A 16,776-nucleotide genomic window follows, 5' to 3' on the forward strand; every position below is an offset into this window, starting at 1 on the left:
TTTCATTTTAGTAAGCTGATAGCTCTATTTTTCTCGTTTATCTCTTTTTTTTTTTCTTTTTGGGTCACACCCAGCGATGCACAAAGGTTACTCCTGGTTCATGCACTCAGGAATTACTCCTGGCAGTGCTTGGGGGATCATATGGGATGCTGGGAATCGAACCCAGGTTGGCCGAGTACAAGGCAAACATCCTAATCGCTGTGCTATTGCTCCAGCCCCTCTTTTATCTTTTTATGTTGTTGGGCCAAACCCGGTTAAACCCACAGTTTGTTCTTAGATCTGTACTCAGGGATCAGTCCTGGCAGGGCTCAGGGAACCTGTGCTGGAATCGAACCCAGGACTGTTGTGTGCAAGGCAGGCACCCAACCCACTATACTATAGATCTGGCGCTAATAGTCCTTTTTTCTAACATGTCTAGTGTGTTTCACTTATTCAGGGTTTTATTCTTAGAATGATCTTAAATTCTCTCATAAAAGTTTACTTTTGTTAATCAGGACCAGAATAGTAGTACAGGTAGGGCACTTGACTTGCATGTGGCTGACTGGGCTCGATCCCTGGCATCATATACTGTCCTCTGAGCACTACCAGGATTGATCCCTGAACGCAGGGCCAGGAGTAATCCCTGAGCACCACTTGCTGTGGCCCTGAAATAAAACGACAAAAGCGCAATGTTTACTTTAATACCAAAGATATTTCTAAGCACCTGCATGAACCAAAACTACTTTGGATATGGAGGATAGAAGTAAACAAAGCACACAAAAATTATTATCCTGCTGTGAAGTTGTCTAGCTATTAAGAGAACATATTATGAAAAAATAAGCAAATAAATCCTGGAGAAACATATAGCAGCAGCTCGGGATGAGCTTTGTGGATTGCAATGTTCAGTTGGGTGCCAGAAAAAACCTCTACGTGGAAGCCCTAAAGGAGATTAGAAATATGGAGGAGGTAACTGCAAGCACAAACGCAGAATACAAAGGTGTGTTTGATATTTTGTCCCAACTGCAAACAGTTTATTTCAATCCTTACCCCATTAATCTCATCAGCTTGAATTGCAACGAGATTATTTTTATTTATTTTAAACGTGCAATTGCTTTGAACTGGCTTGGACACACATGTCGTTTCCTCTATCTCCCCAGGAACGCAGCAAAGCGCTGTTTTCAGTATAGGTTGTACTGGACATCACACTGTCTCCAAGTTTTCCCAGATCCTTTGTGCCTTAACTCCCCCCGAACATTGCTTGCATTGACTAGACCTGCGCTTTCCAAAATGGTAGCGGTTTAAAAAGCCTACGGCTAGTAGAACGGGATGCGCTTTAAGCCTAAAATATGTATTTCGAAGAATTCACACAAACACCGTAAAATATTTTGTTAAATAGTATTGCAATATAGCTAGCATGTTAGAATAACGGCATATTGGATTATAGTATGCTATTAAATTCATTTGCTGTTCATTTTCTGAGCTGCAGTCAATATTTAAAACAATATGTGACTCATTTCCTATTGCTTTGGAAAGCTCTGGATTAGCTCCTGGTTACTGACAGGGGTGGTAACCACAGCCGGCTCCCAAGCAATGCCCAGTTGGTAGTGTCAGTTCCAGTCCCCGGCAACGACCCCACGGTGCCCAAGATCCCTACAAGATGGCAGAGTGCCGCAGGGAGCTGACAGCGAACGAGTGGCAAAACACTCCAGTGAAAACGCACAAAGCAGCCCTCCAAATTTGCAGAGGCGGAGCGAGGGCGCAGGCTTCCCTACAGCCCTGCCAGTCGCCCCGCCTCTTTGCGGCAGAGCTCGGGCCGGTACAAACCGGTTCAGTGCCCTGACTGACATCTCGTATCACCCAATCCTCTGAGTGCTACCGCCTCCCCAGCGCGGTGGGAGACCTGGAACCGGCGTCCCAGGAGGCGGCCGTGAGGCCCACAACTACCGAGACGGCGCGGACCGGCGACCAATGGCGCGGCGCGGGGGCGGGCCTTCAGGGTAAGCCCCACCCCTTGGCCGCCCTCTTTGGGCCGGGCCCACTCTGCAGCCGACGGAAGAGGGGGAGCGGGGCGGGGCCCGGGAGTCCCGCGCCTGCGCAGTGCGGCGCCCGCGGCTGGTTCAGGGTGACGTCGCCTCCTCCGGCGGCCTCCGCGCCCCGCCCCTGCCGCGGTCGGCGCAGCGGGCGCGCACTCGGCGGGCGGCGCCGGGCGGGCAGCCTCGTTCCTTCGGTGTGTGCGCGCAGCTCCGTCGTCTCCAGCCCGCCGCCGCCGTCGTCGCTTTGTTCCCGGGCTCGCCGCGGAGCAGCCCCCGCGCCACCCTGGCGTCGTCCTCGTCGCCGTCGCCGCCGCCCCCCGCGCGCGGCCGGGCCCTGCCCCCCATGGTCTCCCGGCCGGAGCCGGAGGGCGAGACCATGGACGCGGAGCTGGTGGTGACGCCCCCGGGCTGCTCGCACCTGAGCAGCTTCAAGGTGGACAACTGGAAGCAGAACCTGCGCGCCATCTACCAGTGCTTCGTGTGGAGCGGGACGGCCGAGGCCCGCAAGCGCAAGGTGCGCCCCCGCCCTGCCGGGCCGCGGCACTGCCGGGGGGTGGGGGCTCCGCGCCCCGGGCTCTCCCCGCGCCTCGGGGTGGGCGAGGGCCCCGGCGGGTGGAAGCCTGCGCGCGGGGCCGCGGCCCGACGTTCCAGCGCGACCCAGGGCCGCGGAACCCCCGAGGGCCGGGAGGGTTCGGGGGCGGGGATGGCCGCCCCGAGGGAGGAATCCGGCGGAAAGCGAGTCGGAGGGACGGCGGGTCGCGGCCTGTGTGGTGGTCGGCCGCGGGTGCGCCCCCGGCCCCGCCTTGGGGTGCTCGAGCCATGGAAACGGCCCGTCTGCCCGGGCGGGGGATGTGGGGCGCAGTCACAATCGCAGCGCTCGGGTCTGCGGGAGCCTGCGGGGCGGCGCCGTCTCCCCGCCCCCGCCCCAGCTCTCCGCGTTGGTGGGAGGGGTGCGGGGAGGGGGGCTTGGTAGAAACGTAGCCGGTCACAGACTCCGCAGAGCCAGACCTGGGTGGGCCTTATCTCTGCACGGTTGCAGTGTGGAGAAATCCCTTGTAGCTCACCGGGAGTGAATTAAACAGAAGAACCAGGTAGGTCTGCTGGATGTGGGACTCGCCGTGCTTTCTGCGATTGGGAGGTTCTGGCGAGAAACCGAACCCCTCCTGGCGACGCTGAGGAGACATACTGGGTGGAAGAGTTTTTAAAGAGATACTTACTATCTAAGCGGTTAGGCTTCTTAGTAACGATTTGAAAATATCAGAAGTGCCGGTATCCCTTCCGAATAAACCGTGTATCAACAATATAATTTTGTCATTTATGTCCTGAGTCTAGGCAGATTCCACGTAGAGTAGCATTTGGGGAGGGGCAGGGGAAAGTAACATTCTTTGAGATTGTAGGGAATATTAGGATTTTTCTTTTCCATTTTATTAGTAATGGTGTGAAGCAAAACCCGTTAGGATGATCTAAAATCAAAGATGAAATCCAGTCTTCTATTAGGGTCAGATAGATTATTACTAGTGGTAGTGTGCACCCTTAAAAAAAATGGTTTGAAGCCCTGTGCTTCAGGAGTCATCTTACTCTGCTGTGAATTGTCAGTTGCTCATCGGCTTTGTGTGACAAGCGTGAGGACCGGCTCTTCCCCTCCCCCTCCTCTCCCCTTTGCCTCCCACTGCACTGTCATTTTTTTTTCTTTTTGGGTCACACCCGGCAATGCTCAGGGGTTACTCCTGGCTCTGCACTCAGAAGTTACTCCTGGCAGTGCTCAGGGGACCATATGGGATGCTGGAATTCGAACCCGGGTTGACCGCGTGCAAGGCAAACGCCTTACCCGCTATGCTATCGCTACAGCCCCTGCACCGTCAATTTTTAACAAAGCTGGAGCCCATCTTAACAGTTTTGCCTAATTTCCTCAAGGCAGAAATTTTTTTTTAAAAAAAGTCGTTGTTGCCATAAAGTATTTGAATTAATTAATCTTTCCCACCCCAAATTGATCAGTCTTACAATGTCAGTTGCTTAGTTTGAAGCTGTTGAAGCACATCTGTAAGGAGCTGCAGAGGGAGAGTGGTGATAGTCTCCCCCACCCCAGGTCAGGCCTATCTGTATAGCTGCACCTTTTGGTAGCATTCCAACAATAAATCCTAATTTTCTTTATCTAATACTCTCTAATTTTTTTTGGTGGTCTTTTGTTTTCTTTTTATATCAGTAGAGGTTCTATGAAACTGAATTTCTAGCACTCTCTAGTGGCCCTGCCAAGGAAGATATGGTTTGAAAAGTGGTTTACAGTAAATAATTCAGTTGACAGTTTGTGGGAGATTTTAGCACTTCTTTTGGGTTAGTACACTTTTCAGTTTTAACAATATGAAGTTTCCTATAAGAATAGGTCAGTTTATCTTTGTGAACAAAGGTGCCTTGTGGAGGTGACGCTTAGCTGTAGCCTCACTACAAAAATGACTGTCTGGAGGAAAAGGATTTGAAGAAATAGCTTTGGTGTTTAAATCTAGACTTGTTTCTTCCTTTAATAGGTAGAGAGTATGATCAGATCTCATAACTTTCCATGTAGTTTATATTTGAATTACAGTAAATTTTCTTTTTTTCTTTTGGGCCACACCCAGCAGTGCTTGGGGCTTATCCCCCACTCTGTACTCAGGGGCCACTGCTTGGGGGACTGGTAGGACTCTGGGGATTGAGCATGGGTCGGCCATGCACAAGGCAAGCACTGTATTCATTGTCCTGTCCCTCTGGCTCCATCATTATGGTAAATTTTCTGTACTCTTGAATACAGATGTTTCCCACGATTGAATGTCGCCATACAGTGCACTCTGTTCTTCATTTTTATGTTTTAGTATAACATACCACTTTCAGGATTTGTGTGTGTAAAATAGAAATGTGCAGTAAAAACATGTATTTTTGAATATATAGACATTATGGGGGAGGTGATGATTTTTCCTCATTTATGGTTTGAGGGGAGGTCACTCCTGTGTGCATGGGGGAGACTGTCGTGTGGGAGGTCAGAGCATATAAAGCATGTGATCAAGCCCTTTGAACTGTCATTTCCCCAGCAAGGGATGTGTCTTTTTTTTTTTAAAGTACACTTTTTTCCCTACCTCTGAACTTACTTTGAGAAATTTGCCTTTGGTAGTGGCTGGTGGGAGTGGTTTAGCCATACCAAGTGGTAATCAGGGCTTACTTCTGCTCTGTGTTCGGGGTCACTCCCGGAGAGATAGGGGTTCATAAATGATGCCAGGAATTGAACTCCAGGCTGGCTTCATGAGAGGCCAATAAATACCCTAACCTGCTCTGCTTTCACACTCCCTAGTGTTGTTGTTGTTGTTGTTGTTTGATTAATTGCAACAGAACACTCCTTTTATGCTGAGTAGTAAATTGGAAGTTTTTCTTTGTAAGGTTTTTATTTTGAGGGGCTGGAGTGATGGTACAGCAAGTAAAGTGCTTGCATACAGCCAACCCAGTTCAATTCCTGGCATCCCATATGACCCCCTGAGTACTGACAGGAGTGATTCCTGAGTGCAGAGGCAGGAGTAACCCCTGAGCATGCCAGGAGTTACCCCTGAATACTGCTGAGTATGGCTCGGAAAACTAAAAAAAAGTTCTTATTTTGAGATAATTATACATTCATTTAGAGTTGGGGAAATATAGTACAGAAAGATAGTGTTTCTTTTACCAAATCTCCCTCAATGGCACCATCTTACAAAATTGTTATAGTATCACTGCCTGGATGTCATTATTGATACACAGTTCATCTTTGATGTAATCTACTCATTATTCAGATTTCCTGTTTAACTTGTATTCATTTGTGTGTATAGTTTGCTCTGTGTAGACATGTAACAGTTTTATATTTACAGAAAAGTCACAGAAAATAATGTAGACTTCTTGTGTTTCCCTCCCTGGTGTTAATATCCTACATTGTTGTGACTTTTTTTTTTATCATATGTTATGATCAGTATTGAGATTAACTCAGTTTTGGGGTTTTTTTTGGGGGGGAACACATGTGGTGCTTAGGGCTTGCTTCTCCTGAGTCTGTGCTAAGAGATCACTCCTGGGATGCCAGGGATCAAACCCCAGTTGGCTGTTTGTGCAAGCAGTCGTCCTACCTGCTGTACTCTCTTGCCCTTAACTTTTTTAAGATATGAAAAAAATTAGTTTTAGGTGAGCTGGAGCGATAGCACAGTGGGTAGGGCATTTGCCTTGCATGCGGTCAACCTGGGTTTGATTCCCAGCATCCCATATGGTTCCCTGAGCACCGCCAGGAGTGAATTCTGAGTGCATGAGCCAGGAGTAACCCCTGTGCATCGCCAGGTGTGACCCAAAAAGCAAAAAAAAAAAAAAAAAAAAAAAAAAAAATTAGTTTTACTTTAAGCTTGTCAACTGCCTCTTTGCTTTGAAATTTAATTTGATTCCTAGTTACACATTTACTGGAGACAATGGAAAAAACTACTTAGTGATTTCACTTTAAAGTTAAAAACATATGACTAAAACTTTGAATATAAGCCTATTCATAAACTGGATAAGCTTTAGGAATTCTGTTGTTTTTGGATTGCACCTGGCAGTGCTCAGGGCTTAGTCCTGGTTCTGTGCTCACAGATCATACCTGGGAGTGCTCAGGGACTGTATGTAATGCATGAATCAAACTTGGGTCTGCCTTGTGCAGTGCTGGTGCCTTTTAACCCCTGTAATATCCTCTGGTCCCTGGATGGGGAATGGATAGGAATTTGCTTTCAAATTTTTAAAACTACTGTCAAACAGATATTTTTGTTCCCACCATCCATATATTAATTTACTCTCAGTATCAATGTGTAATGGTTTCCTACCAACTGGTACCCCCTTATGTTTGTTGTTGTTTGGGGGCCACACCCAGTGTGCTCAGGGCTTACTACTGGCTCTGCATTCAGGGATCACTTCTGGTAAGGTTTGGAGGGACCATATGTGGTGCTGGGAATTGAACAGGTTTGCCTGCATGCACAGCTAGCTCCTTGCCCACTACGCTGTCACTCTGGCTCAACTAGGACTCCCTTGGATGACTCCCTTCCCATCTGAAGTAAAATGCTTGGGAAGGGTTCCTTTGCTTAGTAGTTTTGTATTTTGTATTTTGTATCCAGGTTCTGTTCAGAGATCACTCCTGGTACTCCTTAGGGTACTGTATGTTAACCCAGGTCTGCCTTGTGCAAGGCAAGTGCCTGTCACTGTACTATCTCTGGCCACTGGTTTTGGACTTTTTACTCATTTTCAGGTTTCTTCCTTCTAGGGAGACATTGGCATACATTTGTCATAGTCATAGTTGTCTGATTCTTCCGCCTTGGTCTGCATTTCTGCCTTTTTCAAAATTTTTAAATTTTTAAATTATTTTTATGGGTGAATAATTTGGGGATTCTCAGGGGCTAATCCCAGTTTTGTGTTGGGGGCACCGAGTGGTGCCAGTCAGTCTCCTTAACAAGTTTTCTTCTTCTTTGCGAAGACTAGGCTGGGTATGTGACTCAGAGGTAGAATGCAGGTCTCACTTGTATGAGGCTCTGCAGGACTTCAGCACTGCAAAAATAGTAATCCAATTTCCATGTAAGAAGGTCAGCTTTTTGTGTGTATAAAGGGCAATATTCTGACAGATGCAGTGTTACATTGACCATTGCAGTGCTGTAGGGATGAGTTTGCCCTCCCAGATAGGACAATTCTTACCCAAGTACTTGCCCTACCCTTGGAACCTCTGAGCTTCTCCACCTTTGTTATTATGCTGTTTTCAGAATGTTGTTTATTTATTTACTTTGGGTAAAGCAAGGTAGTTTTTACTGAAACTTACATAGAAAGGTAGGAGGGGAAAGAAAGAACAAAGTGTACGAGAGCACTGGCTTTTCCAGAGTGGAAATAGGCAAGCAAAGAAACAAAGATGAGCAAGCAGGATATATGTTGGACTCCGGCTTGAAGAGCAAGCCCAGAATGTCCTTGACATAGTGCACTGTTCCGCAGCTTTCCCAGACTCCACCATGTAGGACCTCTTTACCCGTCCTTTCTCTAAGACTAAGGGTGCCAGTTTGTTCAGCCAGTATGCCAGCTCTCATTATTTTGTGGCTGGGAAGATGGCATAAGTGGTGGTTGCCCTGAGGATTGGCTCTGTTTCCCCTTTTTGGTAGCAGTGGGCCAATATTTTCCCAAAAATCCTGTTTCGAAGCCACATGTGACCATGCTTAGGGACTTCTCCTAGCTCTCTGCCCAGAAATGACCCCTAGCTGTGTTTGGGGGACCATATTTAGTGCCAGGGATTAAAATAGGGTTAGCAGCCGCAAGGCAAGTGGCACAACCCCTGTATGTTGTCTCTGGCCCCTGTATTTTATTTTTAAACTTTGTGGTGCTGGGGATTGAGAACCTCACACATGCAGGCAAAGGCTACATTATGGACCCTCTGTTTAAATGTTTTGTTTTGTTACCAGACCAGGTAGTGTTCAAGGGTTACTACTCATAACATTGTGCTCAGGGATTGCTCCTAGGATGCTCAAAACTATACGAGGTGCCAGGGATTGGGTCAGGGATGGCTGTGTGCGAGGTAAGCATGTTCCCCCTTACTGTTTCTCTAGCCCTCATTCTTCTGTTTTCTGTTTTTTTTTTTTGCTTTTTGGGTCACACCCGGCAATGCACAGGGGTTACCTCTTGGCTTTGCACTCAGGAGTTACTCCTGGCGGTGCTCAGGGGACCATATGGGATGCTGGGAATCGAACCCAGGTCGGCCGCTTGCAAGGCAAACGCCCTACCCGCTGTGCTATCGCTCCAGCCCTTGTTTTCTGTTTTTTAAGGAATCCCCATGTTTTCCTTCGAGGCTGTGCCAGTTTACATACTTATCTACAGTGTCCCCACAGTTCCTTTTTCTACATATCATCACCCGTATTCTTTGTTTTCAATTTTTTGCATATGGGCCTTTCTCACCAGTGTGAGATGATAACCTTATTGTGGTTTTGATTAGCCAGTTTTTTAAATAATAAGTGATGCTGAATTTATTTTGGGGAGTGGGGTGGGGTAGACTGCTTTTTTGTTGTGTGACTTGCATATATAGGTTGTTTTGTTTTGAGATCACACTCAGTGGTGCTCAGGGCTTATTCCTGATTTTGCACTCAGGAATCATTCCTGGTGGGCTTGAGGGACTATATAGGTTGTGGTGGACAGAACCTTCTGCTCTGCCATGTGCCATGCAAGAACCAACACGCTGTACTATTGCTCCAGCTCCCTTCTGTATATATTTTCACTAATAGCCCATTGTAGATAATATAATGTGTAGGTTGCTAGATTGTCTTTTTCTTCTGTGGTAGTTTCTTTTGCTGGGTAGAAGTATTTTCATTTTATGTAGTAGTGTTCAGCCAGTATGCCAGCTCTCATTATTTTGGGAAGGGGTTTTGCCACATACAAAATATACCTGTGTCTTTGCTTATTGCAGAGTTCATGATAGAAAAATATTTTCAGCCCTTGAAAAAATAATTGAAGATAATGCACAATAATTACACTTATTTCTGTGATGTATCGAATTTTACAAAACCAAGTTGGAACTCATGAACAGTATTTTTACCGTTCAGTATTTTATTTTATTTTATTTTATTTTATTTTATGTTATTGGCATAACCTTTTTGGTTCTTAGTGGACTCAATATCCAAGCAGCTGATTCCTCTGCGTGACATACGTGTTCTATTCTGCATATTCCCATGTTTGGTGTGGGCAGGAAGTGAAAAAGAAATGATAGCCAATGAAATATTCTTAATGCTGGAGCTGAATTAATGGGTTTTCAGGTTTCTTTTTAGTTGTGGGGCACACTCTACTGCGCTCAGGACTCACTGCTGGCCCTGCGCTCAGGGGTCACTCCTGGCGGGGCTGAGGGCATGGGGAAACCGTCAGTGGGGCCGGGATCAAACCTGGGTCAGCTGCATGCAAGGCAAGAGCCCTGTCCATCCTGCTGTCTCTCCAGCCCTGGATTTCCATTTTTTATTTTTTTAATTTTTATTGAATCACCATGTGGAAAGTTACAAAGTTCTCAGGTTTATGTCTCAGTTATACAATATTCAAACACCCATCCATTCACCAGTGCCCATATTCCACCACCAGAAACCCCAGTATACCCCCCGCCCCCCACCCCCAACTGTATAACTGATAAATTTCACTTCATTTTCTCTTTACCTTGACTACATTCCATATTTCAACACAAAACTCACTATTATTGTTGGAGATTCCCCCCAAGAAAGACAGCTCTACTACCAAGGAAGCATTTGATAATTAGTTTTCCATTAAAAGATTGTATGTTTTCAGTTTTTAGAAAAGGGCGCGCGGCCGCATTAGCGACCGAGCGGTTCGGAGTTGTCCCAGTCCCGAGTCCCGGAGCCGTGTTAGTTGCTGCTCAGTGTCGCCGGGGCTCCATCTGGAGAGGGTATGGTGGCTGCACCTCCTCCGTCCGGATCCCTGGTGTTGCTGGCCCGGTTTCGGGTCCGGAGCATTCTCCGGCTGCGTTGCTCACCAGAACGCCCAGCTGCTTCTCTGTTGAATATGGCAAGATGGCGCCGAGGGTGGGTCGAGGGCGTGATTTCCTGGAGGCTGGGCTGGTGCCGCCCCACTCCAGTGCCCCCCCCCACCCCCCCCGCGGTTCGGAGTTGTCCCAGTCCCGCATCCCGGAGCCGTGTTAGGATTTCCATTCTTACACTGGGTCAAGTCCACCAGCATTTTAAATAACCAAGTCCCCAGTTTCTGTTACAATACAAATCCTAGTATTTAAGGTTTTTTTTTTTTTAAGCAGTGCCTTCTTTCTTTATTTATTTTTTTTGCTTTTTTTGGGTCAGACCCGGCGATGCACAGGGGTCACTGATGCTCTGTACTCAAGAAATACCCCTGGCGGTGCTCAGGGGACCATATGGGATGCTGGGAATCGAACCCGGGTCTGCCGCGTGCAAGGCAAACGCCCTACCCGCTGTGCTACAGCTCCAGCCCCCTAGTATTTAAGTTTTAACAAAAGTCATTGCAGGATGGTTGGGGCAGTAGTTTTAAGGTTGAATTTCCAGGAATGTTCACCAGCCTCTAGTTCTAGAGTTACTTGTGAACTGAGAAAGTTGCAGTGTGGCAGTGCTCTCTCGCAACAGGAAACTCTTAAGTCAGCTGATGGAGGCAGCCTGTCACCTCCAGACCAACCACAGGCAGGGCCATCTCCAGTGAGCCTGGGCCCTAACTGTCACTGGAAGGAGGGGAGAGTCATAGCCCCTTAGCACAGCCCTGGATTATGCCTGTGACTGTTAATGGTGGCCACATACTGTCTGCCTTAGAATAGCAGGGACTGGTCCCCAGCATTGCACAACCTCACGTCAGAGAGCTGGGATTAGTTCCGAGTACTGTCAGTGTGGCCCCCAAAACAAAACAGTAAATAAAATGGAACAAACCTCAGTTGCCTGTACAAGTAAAAATTCTCATGACTTATGGATATTGGTAATTGGGTTAATGGGCTGTTTTGTTTGTTTTTTAATAAAACTAGTTTTGAGCTAATTATATTTACTTTCGGGGGCTATTGAAATGATTTACAAAATAACCAATGATTTTCTTAACATATAAAGACTTTAGAATACGTATGTGTTTATACAAATACACACGGAGAGAGAAAGAGAGAGAGAGAGAGAGAGAGAGAGAGAGAGAGAGAGAGAGAGTGTGTGTGTGTGTGTGTGTGTGTGTTAAAAGTTATGTGCGTTCCTCTCCCCGTATCAGTTCCTGCTGTGGAGCACAGCTGGAATGGTATTATCTGAGAACTGGCATAGCATGCACAGCTTTCTGTTCATTCATTCATTTATTTTCACATGCTGCTTTCTTATTCTCTATATTTTAGGCTAAGTCGTGTGTCTGCCATGTTTGTGGTGGTGTGCACCTCAACAGGCTTCACTCCTGCCTGCACTGTGTCTTCTTTGGCTGCTTCACAAAGAAGCACATTCATGAACATGCCAAGTCAAAGCGGCACAACCTAGGTAAGCCCCTTCTGAACTGTTGGCGCCAGGATATTTCCTTGAATATCAGTTTCCCTCTGATTTTTTTTTTTTTTTTTTGCAGTTTCCCTCTTCCAGAAGTCTACTTCTATCTTAACATATTTCTTCCTTGTGAAACTTCATAGAGAGAATGAAGGAGATAAATTAAGATCAGGGTATTATTATGTCCCCAGTTAACCGTAAGGCATTAGGTTGCTGTTAGTGTATTTGAGGCAGGGGAGGGGTCCTGAGGATCAGACACAGGTTCTCAGAGGTGTGAGGTGTGCACTTGACCCAGACTGATCTCCCTCCCTCGCCTGGTGTTAATATTCTCTGCCACCTTAATGAGTTTGTTGTATTCAGCTTTCTTTGAAAATGCTTTTCTTTTTTTTTTTTAATGCTTATTTTTATTTATTTATTTATTTATTTATTTATTTATTTATTTATTTGCTTTTTGGGTCACACCTGGTGATGCACAGGGGTTACTCCTGGCTCTGCACTCAGGAATTAGCCCTGGCCGTGCTCAGGGGACCATATGGGATGCTGGGATTTGAACCCTGGTCGGCCGCATGCAAGGCAAACGCCCTACCCACTGTGCTATCTCTCCAGCCCCGAAAATGCTTCTTTCTTTGTTTTTGGGACACTCCCAGCTGTGCTAGATGCTTGCTTCTGGCTCTGTGCTCAGGGATCCAAGCTGGCCGTGCTCAGGGGATGTATGTGGTTCCGGAGATCAAACCAGGGCCAGCCATGTGCAAGGCAAGCACCTTACCTACTGCAAAATACCTCACTCCTATAATGTTTGCTTTTTGTGTCACACCCAGCAATGCACAGGGGTCACTCCTGGCTCTGCACTCAGGAACTACCCTTGGCAGTGTTTAGGAGACCCTGTGGGATGCTGGGAATCGAATCCGGGTTGACTGTGTGCAAGGCAAACGCCTTACCCACTGTGCTATCACTCCAGCCCCATAATGAAAAATGCTTAAATGCAGTATTTTAGGTCATTGTTGTCGGTGGTTTTTAATATTACCAATAATAGATTTTTTTTTGCTTTTTGGGTCATACCCAGCGATGCTCAGGGGTTATTCCTGGCTTTGCACTCAGGAATTGCTCCTGGCAGTGCTTGGGGGACCATATGGGATGCCGGGGATCGAACCCGGGTCGGCCGCGTGCAAGGCAAACGCCCTACCCGCTGTGCTATCGCTCCGGCCCCACCAATAATAGATTTTTGAGAAATAGTTTTGTGAGAAAGTAACATAAATGTCTATTTTATATTTGAAAGTAAGCCTGGGGCTGGAGAGATACTATAGTGGGATATATAGGGAGCTTGCCTTGCACACTGCTGACCCAGGTTTTAATCCCGGTACCACCCATGATTCCCCCAGCAGCACCAGGAGTAAGTGCTGAGCATGGCAGCAAAATCAGACTTGTCCAGGTGGGGCGTAACAGGGAGAGAAGAGGAAAGCAGATACCCTTGCACAGAGGGCTTTGCTTTCCTTCCCTCACTTGCTGAGACCACATTCACCCCTTCCCTGAGTACCTCACTGATGCTTCCCCCACCACCCCAGAGCAGCTTCATGGACTTGTGATTTTGGTTAGCATCGTATGAAGAGTGTTTTGTGGTATGTTCAAGGGTAATTAAATGAAGCAGCCATATAGAACTTACTCTAATTTGGTGTAGCCGGAAGAGTTTGCTATATAGTTCCTCATTCCCAGTAGGTGTGCTTGACTGAATGTTGGAGTCCCAGAAAAATGTGTGAGGCGTGAGTATTAAATAAAATAGTTTAATTATGTGTTTTCTAACACAAAGAAAAATGTGTGGGGCTTGTACAATAAAGTTGGAGCTTTTTCTAGGTACTGAATCTAAGGAAAACTTAGATTTTTGCCAGTATGAGACTTAAAAGTGATGTCTTTGCTTAGTTTCATGCCTCGTAGGAAGATGATAGTAGTTGCCCCAAATGTGCAGGTTATCTGGGCTATTGATCTTTCCTCTCCATTCTCCAGGTCATTCAGTAACAAAAAGGGAAAATACCTGCCTGAGTGATATCTGTATCATTAGACTCCTTGAGAATTCCTGAGTAAGCCATTGCATGAAAACCCAACCAGACTTCAATGTACTTAAAACTTTCACCAATATGGGGACCCTTGCAGTACAAGAGCCTGTCTCAGCTTTAATTAATATCCTTTATATGGACAACTTTTTTTTTTCTCTCTCAACATTTTAGTCTGGTGCAATCAAAACTTTGTTCTCAAAACAGTTATCATAATTATGAAATAATTTTTCAGTATAACTGCATTAAATGGTAGGCCTTGGGGTTTTATATTGAAATGAAATTCATAGAATATACTACTTACATTTTTGGTTTTTTGTTTTGCTTTTTCGTCACACCTGGCAATGCACAGGGGTTACTCCTGGCTCTGCACTCAGGAATCACCCCAGGCGTTGCTTAGAGGACCATATGGGATGGTAGGAATAGAACCCGGGTCGGCCTTGTGCAAGGCAAACGCCCTACCCACTGTGCTATCGCTCCAGCCCCTACTGCTTACTATTTTTTTTTTCTTTTTGGGTCACACCCAGCGATGCACAGGGGTCACTCCTGGCTCATGCACTCAGAAATCACCCCTGGCGGTGCTCAGGGGACCATATGGGATGCTGGGATTTGAACCCAGGTCAGCCACGTGCAAGGCAAACTCCCTACCCGCTGTGCTATCACTCCAGCCCCTGCTTACTATTTTAAAGCATTCAATGCAGTATCATTTATTTCCAGTATTTAATCTTAGTCTCTCAAATTTTTTCATTACCTCAAGATTTTCATCTCCAGTAACTGAGTCACTCAGTCTTTCTTCCCCCAGATCCTGTCAGTCACTAATCTGCTTTTTGTCAAGGTTCATCCTGTCATAGTATTTGTAGGTAGTAATTTGTTCCTTAGTATAGTTGAACAATGTTCCATTGTGAGGGTAGACTACGTTTTGTTAGTTCATTTGTTAGTGAACATTTGGGAGTTTTCACATTTTTCAGTTAAGACTAATGCTTTACAAATATTCATATATACGTTTCTGTGTATGCTTGTTTTTGAAAGGTCTGGGAACAGGCTATGGAAAGAACAAGCAGAGACCAAGAGAAGAATCAGGCTAGAATGGGCTTATTGGAATGTTCCCAGGCAATGTTCATGGGCTTTCCAAGAGACCCAGTGAAGTCTCTTTTGTGTATCTTCTTTGAAAAAATCTCTCTCTTAGTCTTTGGCATCAAATATGAATCCATTCCTAATTGAAAGGTTGTGAAAACCAACTCCGCCATCTTTTCTGAAGAGTTTTATACTATAAACTCTCTTTTTGGAGGGGAGCTGAGGGACACCCGACTGTGCTCATGGTTTTCCCCTAGCTTTGTGTTCAGCGGTCACTCCTGACAGTGCTTGGGGGACCATAATATGGTACCAGGAATGGAACCAAAGTTGACCGCATGCAAGGCAAGGACCTTAACCCCTGTACTACCTCATACTTTTGCTTTGTTTGTCTTTGGGTCACCCACCCAGTGATGCTCAGGGGTTACTCAGGGGTTACTCTTCTGACTTTGCCCTCAGAAATTACTCCTGGTGATGCTCAGGGGACCATAAGGGATGCTGGGGACCAAACCCAGGTCAGCTACCTGCTAGGCCAGCGTATACCATCCCCCATGATTCATTTTGGTTCATTTTCCTGTTAATTTTTGTGCATGATTGGTGATAAGCATTGATCTTCATTTCTTTCATTTGGATATCTGTGGCCCCAGCACCACTTGTTGAAAAGACCAGGTTTTCCTCATTGCATTAAAATAACTGTATGCCTTCCTCAAAATAAGAGTTTTTCTGTCAGCTCTATGTTTGGCACATTTGTCATTGAACTGCCTCTGCTTTTCTGAAATTTCCATCATCCTCTGTGTAAGCTTCTCTCTGACCCAGTGTCTCTTTAGTATCCCAATGTCCAGAACAGTCCCACAAAGAAATACGGAATGCTGGAGGGCGGAGGCCTTGATGAGGCTCTCAGAGAGTTCTTTGGGATTTTGTTAGGTTTGGGAGAAGGGCGAACTGGCATGGGTGACTTAAATTGCTGTTTTGTGTTTCAACAGAATCTGCTTTGGGGTACTCTAAAGATAAACTACAGTATTAGCAAGTTGTGTCATGGCAACTTGATCATGAAATACAATAAAAATTGATTTATCAAGAATTACAGTTTATTAGGAAATGTGCTCTGATGACAGTGACAGTGACAGTGTGCTCTAATGGTTCTATATCTTGACGTAACTGTCACGCAAACCTGCTAATTCAGTTTGACTCCCGCCATTGTTACTGGACAGGAACCTCAGGCTCAGAAGTAGAGTGACTTTCAAGTGTCTAGAACCTAGTATGAGGCAGACCGATGTTCCTTACTCAAGTATGTTTTCTCTCCTCCATGCACTGGAGAAAGTGCTCAAGCCCCACTCAGCGCTGGATGGTGGACACTGTGGCAGGACGTCAGTGTCGCTGCCCAGCATATTTTACTGCTGTCCTGACAGTAAGGGAGGCCAGCAGCTGTTGCACTCCTGTTCTGTGATGAGAATTTTACGTCAGTAGAGCACAGTTACTAAATTTGAGGAGACCAAGAAACCTTATAAGTATGAGAATCAGTGAGGGCCAGAGCGATAGCACATCGGGTAGGGTGTTTGCCTTGCACGTGGCCGACCCGGGTTCGATCCCCGGCATCCCATATGATCCCCCAAGCACTGCCAGGAGTAATTCCTGAGTGCAAAGCCAGGAGTAACCCCTGAGCATCGCTGG

General features: G+C 46.3%; 1 protein-coding gene across 1 annotated transcript in view; it reads left to right on the forward strand.

The window, feature by feature from the left end:
- Positions 1-2,117: 2,117 nt before the first annotated feature.
- The window catches only part of USP22 (ubiquitin specific peptidase 22), a 32,283-nt gene continuing 17,624 nt past the window's right edge, over positions 2,118-16,776 (forward strand). The window contains exons 1-2 of the mRNA XM_004612816.2: positions 2,118-2,526; positions 11,854-11,989. Coding sequence (XP_004612873.1) covers positions 2,356-2,526; positions 11,854-11,989 — 307 coding nt within the window. The 5' untranslated portion in view covers positions 2,118-2,355. The remainder of the gene's footprint in view (positions 2,527-11,853; positions 11,990-16,776) is intronic.

Source organism: Sorex araneus, chromosome 4 (assembly GCF_027595985.1).
Source record: "Sorex araneus isolate mSorAra2 chromosome 4, mSorAra2.pri, whole genome shotgun sequence".
Taxonomy (NCBI): domain Eukaryota; kingdom Metazoa; phylum Chordata; class Mammalia; order Eulipotyphla; family Soricidae; genus Sorex; species Sorex araneus.